Genomic DNA, 12,474 nt, shown 5'->3' on the forward strand with positions numbered 1-12,474 from the left:
GCGTAATTTAGGTAAAAATTCTGGTCTTCTAGACAAAATTTAGTATTATAGAAAAATGAATATCGAATATGTTAAAGAGAACGTATAACTTTAATGTAAAATGAATAATGGAGCGTAAAACAGGTTACATTAGTCTCAATGAAGTGCAGAATTTCATTTAATGCTTGGTTAAGAATATTCCTATTCTCTATATTAAAATACAAGGATCTTGATCTCCTTATTTAAGTATCTCAATCACTGAATCCATCAACAAAACGACTATTTTCTGTATGGATTTATTTTTTGTGTATAAAGCCTATATGTATTACCCTAATCAGGTTGTGAACAGAATACCAGCAATGTTTTATATCTTAGGGTGCAGTGGACATGGTAAATATTCTTTCAATGCTGATTAAATGTTTGCCAGAAGTAGAATATTAGTATTGGAACATAACAATATAGACAAACCTGGTCCTTAAGTTCTGGGTCCCCTATTTAGCTGACTGTGTGGCCTTAAATTCCTAAATTCATTCTCTCAGCTGTAAAGTGGGGATAATAATAGCTTCTCCCTCATAAAAGCCAAGTAAGGTTGGTATAAAGCCTTTGAAATAAAACAAGATTCATGAGATAGATGTGTCTAGTTTGGCCAACATTTTCACTCTACATTTATCATTCAGCATATTAATTTAACCTAAAAGAATATTATAGCTATAATTGTATATAGCTCACATTCATAAGCAAATCAACTAGAAAATTTATGTTAGCCTTAAAGACAGCAGTGTGGAATAAAGTCACATTTGAAACACTCAAAATCCAAAGAAGGCCTCACCTATGTTAAATCAGGGTTCCAGAAATAAATTATGAACCATTTCAGGGTACAGGAAACCCAAACTGGCTGATGTGAAAGTCATCATACTGTGAAAGGAATGGAGACCCAGTGTTCTATATACTAATCATCTGTGGGTCTTTTTATAAATGCAAAATCTGATTCAATAGGCCTGGAGTGGAGGCTGAGATTCTGCATTTGTAGATTGTTTAGTGCAATATTCTGATACTTTCACTCTAAAGCTCAATGATTAACACATTGAAACTATTTATTCCAGCTCAAGGTATACAGAAAACAAGAACCATATTTGCAAAAGTATTTATTTATATACATTTTAAGCTCACATTAAAACTTCTAGGATAGAATGGCTAAGATGAAATATACAAAGTTGACAGAAACACATATACATTGATATTTATCTGAACAGAATCCTAGAGATGGGTTTAGATGAACTCAGGTCATCCTGAAAAAACCAATGTTCCCTTAAATCATGCTGTGAAATTTCTTCCCATAAGATTAAATTTAACTTATATCATTCAAAAAAGCTAAGAAAAAGCTACCTTGGATTAATTATTAAGCAGCTATCCACATGCATTAGTCCAAAACTTTTTGTGCCTTATAATTGCACATCTCATAATTTATACTATTGCTGAGATGTTCAGAATAGGTCCAGATATGATCAAATGAACGTCTGAAATGTGAAATGCTTTGGTTATTAGGCTTTGACTTTATTTTTGGCATTACTTTTATAATTATATCATTCCAGTGAGTCATTACAAGTCAAAACAAGACTTGCTTAATAGGATTACAAAGCACTCAGTCTTGACTTGATTGGGAATACCTTTAAGATGCTGATAACAGCAACACAAAATCACAAAAATAAAAAGTCCATCCCCACATGTTAAAGTCTACCATAAAGCCTTATTCATTTTCAAACAGAAAGTTCCTCATAGTAATACCTTCCCTGGGTATTAGTACATTATTGAAATACTAGAACTGTACGTGCTCCTTTTCTACCCTGCAAGCCTAGAGCTTTGTAATCTATTTCTATAAAATATGGTTAAGATTAAAAATAAAAGCAATGCATTTGAAGCATCTGGGAAGAATTCATATTCAAGATAATTCTTAAAATTGGCTTTATTTAGACTTTTAGAAAAATATTGTGCCTGGTTCTACTCTTCTCCTTTCACAAATTTGAGCTTACGAGTTCAGGTACCTAAAAGCCAGAAGAAAGCAAAATAGTAAACAATTTCCTATTTTTAGTGTAACAAATTATCACAAAGGCCAACTTGATTCTCTAGCCTTGCAATGAAGATCCCATCTTCTAGGATTAATTTCATAACTGTTCTTAAGAAATCAAAATAAAGTTTAATGAGTGCTTTTAATAAACAGCCACATGCCTATAAACTAATATATAACTTGTGATTTTTAAAGTGTACTATTATAAAGTCTGAAAGTACATTTACATTTTAGATTTAATCTCTTTATGCTATAAACCATATTATAAATTGCCATTTAAATTCACATTCCAAACTACTCTATAAAAATAAACAGCTGCACAAATGTACAAATTTAAAATATGTATTTCTCATGTTCTTTCTTCCCCAATCTTGTAAGTATGGTAAAGCAAGAAATTAAGCACCTAAATGTTGGTTAAATTAACTCTCACTTGAGCAGCATTTTGGATTAAGAGATTCTAAATGTAGTCTAAAACTTCCCAGAAAGTCATATTTACATTCATTATACATTTTATATACATTTAAATATTATTTATAGGAAAAAGTAATCTATACTTCAAAATGTAAAAAATAAAGAAGTACAACATAGGATCACATGCTAAGCCAGCTATTTGAGAAATATGCTCGGTGTTCAGTTCTGTGGTAATAACCTTGAGTGACTTGAAGCATATCACTTAATATACCAGAGATGCTTCGTTTATTTTTAATCTTGGTCTAGGCCTAGCCACAGTTTTATGTGAAGAAAAGTCTATGTTAAAGCCAATGCCGTACAAGTACTTGAGTTTATAGAATGTTTTCAGTGGAGGAGAAAGATTATAGAAGGCATGATAAGGAAGGATTAAAATTCTTTTTCCAGTGGGAAATCAAGATTTCCTGATAAGAGTGTCCAAAGATGAAAAGGTCCATTTCATGAGTGTGAACTCCCAGTCCCACAAATGATCATATTTTGTCAGGGCTCTTGGAGGACTCCTTTGTTGGCAGGTAGGACTACGAGCAGACATTTAGGTTGTGAGGAACCCTAAAGTTCCTTCATGCAAATTATTTGTTGAGATTGAATATCTGACATTATATGGCTTCTTAGGCAGTCTGTTTTTTCTTTAGTTCCTGCTGTGGAAAGCAGCATGGATTTACTGCCTGTAAATCCATAGACTTGGCTTTCCAGAAGTACACCAACGTGAATTTTTCTCATCTAATTACTCTCCCATGAAAACAAAAAGGTGGCTGTAATAAGTTTTGTTAGTGTCCTGTACCCATGTAAATCCTCTAGTAATTACTGGTAGAAGTAGGTTAGAAGCAGAGATTTTCCTTGAGGGGTGAAAAGTTATCAATCTAAAATGTTTTCTGGTCTTCAAATGGAATGGAGAGTACTATTTCATTCTCCTTTACCTCAGCTAGCACGCCAGAGCTTATTGTAAAAAATTCCTATCAGATTTGAGTTGTAGAGAAACCTATATTAAACAAGCAAATAATAAAAACTCTCCATAAGTTAGAAGAGATTTTCTAATTCTAAAATAAGATTTTTTTTTCAGAAGATAAAACTCACTAACAATGTAAAAATAAAAATTTCATGAAAGCTGTAAATAGAAGACAAATAAATAAGGTCACATGGTTTATAATTTTAAATTCTTAAAGAGGCCCAACAGTATTTCAGGAAGACAGTTTAAAGCATTGTTCCCTGAGTTCTTGAGGCAACTCCAAATATAAGTTCATGAACTGTAAGACTTTAGCTTATCTCTCTCATCTCTCTGAGGGCAGCTATTTACCCCAAGTGGTTTATTCAGTACTTTCCCTATAGTTCAAATGCTTTAAGAATGTGGCTTTATCCATTTCCTAGAAGGCAAGCTCTCAATGAAACTTCTGAGAAGGAAAAAAAAGGCTGCTTAAAGAGAGTAAAGCTTTAACATTAGTTAACAGTTCAGTTTAGTAAATCAATTCTACATCTATAATACTGTCAAGGAAGTTAGAAGGCAGAGTTCCGTGGACTCTTCTGACCTCAGTGATTGAGGCCAACTGCCTTATCAAGCAGAAAGTCTACCAAATAACTCAGAGGATCAAAACTATTAGAATCACTTTTCAATATTTCAACATATAAGAAAACATAAATTTTGGTTTAAAATAAAGTTCAAAACAATCAGCTATTCAGATATCCAACTTGAAACAGCTGGTAAGTAGATTAAGTTAGTATATAATAGCGATTTTTAAAAACTCACTCAAAACTGGGTTTTAAGGCTCTTACTAGTTTTTATGTATCTACCTTCTTGGAAGCTATTACAATATTTTTTAAAAATTCAAAACTTAGGAATAACTCAAACTTGTAAATTTTACAACTCTAAGAGTCTATTTAGTAAAACTAATTAGAATGACTGGAGACTCCGATTCTGTTGCAGGAGGCCTTAGGTTAGACTTTAATTTTATACCATTAAAGGTTTAAAAAAAAGTTACAAGAACCTACTGAAATGTTCCATCCATTTCAGTAAAGTGCACAAATATGCATTTATCCTTTGGCTTGGTTATGACCTCAGGGGAGGCGTAGAAGTCAGTGGTGCTGGTGTCAAATTCCTAACTATGTTACTGAGGCTGGCGATCTTCTCTTCTAGGAGGTAATTTTTCTTCTCTGCTGTTTTTTGTCTCTGTTCAGTCATTTCCAGAGCTTTCAGCAACTGTGCATTTTCAACATACAAATCCTTCACCATTGCATCTGTTTTTGTATTTTTGCAGAGCTAGAAAGAGAAACAGAAACATCTTGACTTCATTTCTGAAATTCTTTAAAATTTAAGACCAGGCATGAGAATAGTTGTTATGAAGGCAAATGGCTTCTATCAATTATATATTTATTTTAAACATAACACTAACATCAGACCTGGTATCAGGGATTCAGTTAAGCAAGTCCATTATTCCATTATTCTTTTGTTAATGAACAGACTGATATTAGAGGACTCCAAAATGAAAGTTTTTCCCACCTAAGTAAATTAGGTGTCATTCATGTACTTATGCTCTAAAAATTTCAAAATACTTTTGTAAAATGTCTGATGTGTCTGGTGGGAAATGTTTAGCTCTGTTGTTAACAAGTGCTTGAGCTTCCAATTCATAATAACAACCTATTGATTATTTTGAATTAATAAATATTTATTGTACATTTACTGTTTCCATTCTTTGTATTAAGATATAAGACAAAGGAAAGTTCCTGTCTACCTCTGCATTAAGACTCTCACTTGAGATTATTCTTAGGTTTTATGTACCTAGAAAACCAGGCTGGGCTACTTCTGTGACACCCTCCTTGCATGCACTAAGATTAAGAGAATCTTAATCTTAATTAAGATTCTCTTAATCTTAGTTTTGAGAGAAGCTATATAAAATTTTCCTAGAATAAGTATTCCTTTTTGCATTCTCTTCAGTGGATACACAAATAACTTCTAAACACAGAGGCCATGACTATCACTAGCAGGGGGAATGGATAAGGCTGCTTAAAGGTCCTGGAATTCAGGGTCTGGATTACAATTCAGAGCATGGCATGTAGGGGGTCTGGCTATAGTTCCATATAGGCACTTTTATGAGCTTGTCATGGCTGTTGCAAAAAGGAAAGCTAAAGTTTCATTTATCATGCCTCATTTTTTAGCCAATATAATTTTTCCATTTATTTAAATAATGAACATTTCCTGTTTGGGGCAGAAAAAAATATATAAAAATTCAAATTTGAGTTGCTGAACTTCATTAGAAATGATTTAGGTTCATATAATTCACTGTAAGCAAATAAACATATGCCTTAGGGAAAAAGATCATTAAAATGAAGACACTCTACTGAATGGGAAAAAATATTTGTATGTCATTCATCTGAGAAGTTCCAATATCCAGATCTATAAAGAACGCATATAATTCAACAACATAAAAGTTATCAAAAAATGGGAAAAAGACCTAAAAAGACAAAGAAGACATATGTTGGCCACTTGTCTTCTACATATATGTATATGAACATAATAAAAATGTTCATCATCCCTTTTCAGGAAAATGCAAATCAAAACGATGCGACATCTCACACATGTAAGAATGGCCCAAATCGAAAACACCAGAAACAAGTGTTGGTGAGTGTGTGTATAAAAAGGAACCCTCATACACTGTTGTAAGAATATAGACTGGTCCAGCCCCTATGGAGGACAGTATGGAAATTCCTCAAAATATTAAAAATAAATCTACTGTATGGTTCAGCAATTCCACTTTACCAAAGGTTGCAAAAACACTAAATTTGAAGGGATATATGCACTTGTGTATTCATTGCAGCACTATTTATGACAGCGAAGTTATGGAAGCAACTTAAATGGACAAGAACAGATGAGTGGGTTAAGAAGACATAAGATACAGCAGGGCAGGAGGAGGGAGAGGGGTCAAAATGAGAGAGAAAAGCTCAAGGGATTATGGTGATGGCTCATGGGTGCGAGATTTATGGGGATTTATTCATTTATTGTACAAAAATGAATAACAATGTAAGAAAAAAGGATGAGATAGACACACACAAACACAACCCCCCCCCAATGGACTATTACTCAGCTATTAAAAAAAAGATGAATCCTTGCCATCTGTGACTACATGGATGGAACTTGAGGGGTTTATACTAAGTGAAATAAGCCAGAAGGAGAAAGAGAAACACTGGATGATTTCATTTGTATGTGGGATACAGGGAAGCAAAATAAAGGGTCAGACAAAAACAAACCCTAGAAATCTGGCTGTAAAATTGAGAATACATGTAGGGGAGGGGAAAGTGGAGACCAAAATGAGGAGGAGCCTAATGGTCAATGCTGGAGGATTCTGGGTGCTTTAATAGAGGCTGTGGTATGGTAATATATCTGAAGAGGTATGAACTTACATCTCTGAATCATATGCAGTGTTGTTAACCAATGTTACCTCAATTAAAAAAAAAGTCTTATGAGAGCTTTGGAAAAAATAATGTTGAATACAGAATTCATAATTTTGCAGTAGTACGGAAGAGACTGAATCCTAAATTTTCTGGTAGATTTACAGTATAGTTTGACTTTATTAAACAAGTTATTTTTAATGGCTATAGAGGAATGTAAAACTGCAGTTAAAAGTGGAATGTGAGGGGCCTCCCCTGGTGGCACAGGTGGTTGAGCGCTGGGCTGCAAAGCTGCCCACAGCCTCTGCAGTGCCTGTTCAATCCCCGGCTGCAGGGGAGGGTCCCACATGGCGTGACAGACCTCTCCTGCCACGCCTGCTGCTCCCTTCAGCAGTGTGTTTCATCGGTCTGTCTGTTCTACTCCCTGCTCTGGCTCAGGTGAATTCTCTCACCCTCCAGGGCTTCTTACTGTACCCGGTGCTTGTATAAATAAATAAATAAATCTTAAAAAAAAAAAAGTGGAATGTGAGGTGGACATGTAGAGATGACCTGGAAGGCTCACTTGTTCTTTAAGCTGATTCACTTTCTCCTGAAGAAGCATTTTCACCAGTTTCAATTTCTGTTCAACTTCTATCATTCGTTCCTCCATGACAGTTACAAGTTCCTGGTTTTCCTGAAGGAAGAAAACAGTGTATTCTCATTAGAAAATCATGCCACGGGCAAAGTTCTTTTCCCCACATGATGCCCAGAAAAAGGGCAGCAAATGTTTGTAAGCAGAGGGTGGATTTCTAATGAAATGGGGGTTCTGAACACGTCATGGCTTGCACTATTAGATAAGTAACCCTATCAAAGAATCAAAGATAAAAATAAAAAACTTACCTATGTTACCATCTTCCCCTGAGATAAAGAAAAATTCTTAAAACCCCAATTTAATACCTGTTCACACTTCTTGTAGTAACATTGGTATTCAAAGTAAATTAAAAGATGGTTGTCAACTTTCCTTCTGTAATTTGGTCTTTGCAATGGTTGGGACAATAACAAAAGAAAAACTGGGTTTATGTATGATCACCTAACAGTGCCAATCAGCCTGCAACATGAATGTCTATTTTTCCTTTGAAATGGCTCATTACTGTGATGGTATTAAGTGTTTCTTTTTTCATAGTAATTGGCCTCTGTCAGTTTTTCCAGTCATCTGTTTCCCAACATGACATATCAGTGTGAAATAAACATCTGGATTGGAGGATGGATTTCTCATAAGAAGACTTAAAATTAAGAGTCTTCTCCTGACAAACAACCCCTAGATAAAAGAGGGAAGGAAAAGAGCCTGGCTTTTTTCTTGTCTCGTAACAGTGATGAATTATTATGGTGTATGGGTGGAAAGCAGAAGTACCTAGAGAGATAATGTGTAAGTAACTGTCCCCACTCCCAAAATGGCCACATAAGGAATTTCAGATTTTAGAAGTTTCTTCAAATGTTCAAGCAAAACTCAGTTGTCCATGGTTGATGGCATAACCTGCCTCTTAAAATATTCTGAAAAAAGGCATCCTTAAAAAGCATGCAGAATGATTGAACATGAGTAGAAAGCCAGCACTTTTTGGTATATGAAATAAACGGCATTTATTCAAACAAACAAAAATCTAAACCTACTATAATTTTGTCTTCAAAAACCTAATGCAGAAAGTAAATGTGAAGGAATCAGACCTTGAGACTATCTAGTTTCAAAAGAATCTAATCCTACATTTTAAAAGATACAACAGTTTAAAAAAGTTTAACTGCAAATGGAAAATGCTGATTTCCACTTGTCTTAAAAAAACAAAGCAAAGGCCCCATAATAATTAACATGAAGACTATGAAGACGATGGAGCATGGCAAGAGTTGGGGGTGAGGAAAAACAAAGAGAGTCATATATTTAAACTTTATTTTTATTGCTTCATCAAAATTTTCCTGTCAAAAAAAGTATCATACATCTTATACAAAACAGTATAAATAACCCTGATTTTCTTCAAATTCCATATATAAAAGTAGTATCTTTTGTTAAAAATAGTTACAATATATGGAATGAGAAAATATATAGAATACATCCTTTCAAGAATCTCAAATCCACACTTTTAAAATGGCATAAATAAATTATTGGTAACAAGCTGAAATTTGTGAATTTGATTCACAAAATCTGTCATTGCTACATAAATAAGAGACATAATACTGTAAAGGTTTAACAATAATAATAATAAATAATAATAATTTAAAAGAGCACTTGATTCAAAACATTTCTCAGCTTATGTCTGTGTGTGTGTGTGTGTGTGTGTGTGTGTGTGTGTGTGTGTGTTGGGGGGTGGGGTATGGATATGGGTGTGAGTGTGGGTTTCAGTATCTGCCAGGGTAAGAAATGCCATCAATAGCAGCCCAGTTTTCACAGGTGCCCAATCCTTCTGTAGGAATCTGCATGCACTGCTCGCTGCTCCGGTAGCAAGGCCTAGAGAAAGAAGGCAAGTGGTATACTTCACCCTGATGTCAAGATTATGTTGGGGGGAGGGGGGAGGGATGTCTCAAATTGCACATTTATAATGCAAACAACTTTTAAAGCACACACAGTAACACCACATAGGCAAGCAAAGCAACACAAAAGCAGAAGAAATCACATCATTCCACTCACAGACACAACGTGCAGATTCTAAAAATGGCCTATTTTCTTAGAATTAGTGGCAGCTCAGTTAGCAGAAACGGGAGAACCTGCAGGCTAGTGAGAGCACTAAGTAGACTACCCTGCCTGGCTGGAGGAATTTTTAATGTATCAAAATCTTAACAGTTTTTGGCTGCCTAGTCATGAAGTTACTGGAGAAAAAAGATACGGTTTATTTATTTATTTTTAAATATTTATATTTGGGTAGAAGAACTAGGGTGTAGGCCAGAGGTGCAGGGGTGAGAGGATTCACCAGAGACAGTGTGGGGAGCAGAACAGGTGGATCTATTGAAATATACTTCTGAGGGGAGCAGTGGGTGAGACAGGAGTGGTCTGCTGCGCCATGTGGGTTAGTTCCCTGGCCAGGGATCAAACTCAGGCAGTAGTGGTGACAGCGCTGAGACTTAACCCCTAGCCACCAGGGAGGCCCCAGATATGGTTTATTTTTTGTAACAGTAGGTGAGTTCGGAAGAGCTAGCTTTCAAAATAGTGTGTATGAGAGAGTTATGACTAGAATGTTGCTAGCCTCATCATGTGGTGTAAAATGTCCATTAAAAAATGAGGTCAAGGGCCTCCCTGGTGGTGCAGGCAGTTGAGCGCCACACCGTGAAGCTGTCCGCAGCCTCTGCAGCGCAGGTTGGATCCTGGCCGGCCAGCGAAAATCTCACATGGTGCGGCAGACCAATCCTGTCTCGCCTGCTGCTCCCCTCAGCAGTGTATTTCTTCATTCTGCCTGTTCTGTTCCCCGCTCTGTCTCTGGTGAATCCTCACACCCTCCCACACATCTGGCCTGTACCCCGGTTCCTGTATAAAAAAAAATAAATCTTTAAAAAAAAATGAGGTCAAGCTTTTACAATTTAATTCTGAAATGAAGAATTGAAGCATTTGGCCAATACTCCACCATCACAATTTAAATTTTAATTGAAGAATTTAACATTAATATTTGGAAATTGAAGTAGAATATAGACTCTTTTAAAAATGTGGGTTTTAAGGACAAAAGGCAAAATTTTAAAGTTTGTCAGAACAGATGATAGAAGAATATCACGACAAAGCATAGCTATATAGTAGTAAGGAAATACTCTGTTCCAATGTATAATTACAGTGCTAATGTGATTTTGCAAAGTCACTATGAAGGAATTTAAAAAAAAAAAAATTGGGAAATTCCTTATTTCCCAGGAACAGGTCAACAGAAAGGCAAGGTATTTGAAAACATAAAATGAGCATCCAAGGCGAAAAGAATTAGTTAGGATGCTACACAATGAGCTAATTTAGCTAATTTTGAATAAGCTAAATATGCGGTCTAAAGACCTAAGAGACTTCAGGGAAAGAATGATTATGAATAAAGCACTGGAGAGAAATAACTATTTGAAAACTTAGGCAATGACGAGTATGTCTGGTAATGAGCTGGGTTAATGCTAATTCAAAGGGTAGGAGAAAGTGGTCTATACTTTCTTAAATGATCTATTTTTTTTAAAGATGTATTTATGCATACAAGAACTGGGGCACAGGCCAGAGGTGTAGGGGGTGAGAGGATTCACCAGAGACAGAGTGGGCAACAGAACAGGCAGACTGACTAAAGTACACTGCTGAGGGGAGCAGCAGGAGAGTCAGGAGAGATCTGCCGTGCCATGTGGGTATCTCCCTGGTCGGGGATCAAACTCGTACTGCAGTGTCTGCGGATAGCTTCATAGGTTGCATCTTAATCCCTTTCACCACCAGGGAGGCCCTAAATGATCTATTTTGAAAAACTATTTTTAAGTTAAATGAACTATGCTAACTGAAAGTCCCTGATTACTACTTTACTAGTTGTGAAAAGCTCCCACTTGTGAATTCCATGGGATTCAAAAGGCTGCATGTCTCTGGTATAAGGAACCCAGGCTACTTCCTTAGCAACACACATCCTAGAATATTTTTGGCATCAGATTAGATAGTCAGGTCAATTGTGCACTATACTCAAGGAATTCTGATAAGTATTCACCAATAACAAATGTGCAAGGGAGACCCAAAGCACTTAGTTATCCAGCTTAGTAGCCAAGTGCTTAAAAACAGCACTGCAAAAACAAACAGAAAAAAACACGGCAGTTGTGTGGATTTGTAAGACAGGTAAAGTGTAATCCTCTGACAGAAGATTTAGGTTCTTTCTCTCCAACTTTGAACTGGTTTAACTTCAAATAAACAGGTAAAATTAGGCGATATGAATTTACTCTCTGAGAAAAAGAGTCTCATACCTGTGGTGTGTTGGTTTCAGAGGTCCTATTGTCAAGTTCCTCCTGCAGGCGCTGGTTTATCCTTTCTGCCTGCAGTAGCTGGTGTTGAAGCTGCAGAAACTGCTCCCTGGGCACCATCGGGCAGGCCTGCTGCTGGAGCAGCTGCAGACCCCAAGCATGAGTGGTTGGGCTAAGCATCACAGTGGACCTCAGGTGCTGCATCTAGAGGACAAGGCAGAGCCCTGGTCACCTGCACTGTCTTTAATCACAGAGCTGCCCTGAAAGTGGCGGGCAGAGAGTAATGAAGTCTTTGATTTAATGGCCTCTCACGCTCACTGATAACTTGAAAATAAGATAGCACAAGAGCATACTAAGAAGTAAATGGGAAGAGGAATTTTGCCTTGAGATAATATAACTGATAAGCAAAACTTCTTAAAGCTTTCAAACTTAAAAACTGTATTTTCTCATTTTTAAATGATAAGGGCCTGAGGTACACAATGCGTCTGAATTTTACTTTTTTTCTTATGCTAGAATATTTCATTATACCTCTTATTTTCAGAAACAAATGGGATTCAAGTAGGCAAAGAAAAAAAATGGCTATGTTTAGGGTTTTGCCATTTACTGTTCATAGAGATTCTTAAAAGCAAATGTTCAATGACAAGATATTTCCTAGTGAGCAATCTTTTTGAAGAATCTCA

The 12,474-nt window shown here is 36.0% G+C and overlaps 1 protein-coding gene across 4 annotated transcripts in view; it reads right to left on the reverse strand.

Annotated features, from left to right (window-relative positions):
• Positions 1–1,087: 1,087 nt before the first annotated feature.
• NIN (ninein) overlaps positions 1,088–12,474 on the reverse strand; it is a 93,298-nt gene continuing 81,911 nt past the window's right edge. For 2 of the 4 annotated variants that reach the window (XM_037503310.2, XM_037503314.2), the window contains 3 exons: positions 11,798–11,998; positions 7,452–7,562; positions 1,088–4,763 (listed from right to left, as the gene is read on the reverse strand). In XM_037503310.2, coding sequence (XP_037359207.1) covers positions 4,554–4,763; positions 7,452–7,562; positions 11,798–11,998 — 522 coding nt within the window. In that variant the 3' untranslated portion in view covers positions 1,088–4,553. Of the gene's footprint in view, positions 4,764–7,438; positions 7,563–8,973; positions 9,363–11,797; positions 11,999–12,474 lie in introns of those variants that run through there. The other 2 variants (XM_037503311.2, XM_037503313.2) reach the window with 2 other exon arrangements.

This window comes from Talpa occidentalis, unplaced genomic scaffold, assembly GCF_014898055.3.
Source record: "Talpa occidentalis isolate TD23 unplaced genomic scaffold, MPIMG_talOcc4v2.1 talOcc4.11, whole genome shotgun sequence".
Taxonomy (NCBI): domain Eukaryota; kingdom Metazoa; phylum Chordata; class Mammalia; order Eulipotyphla; family Talpidae; genus Talpa; species Talpa occidentalis.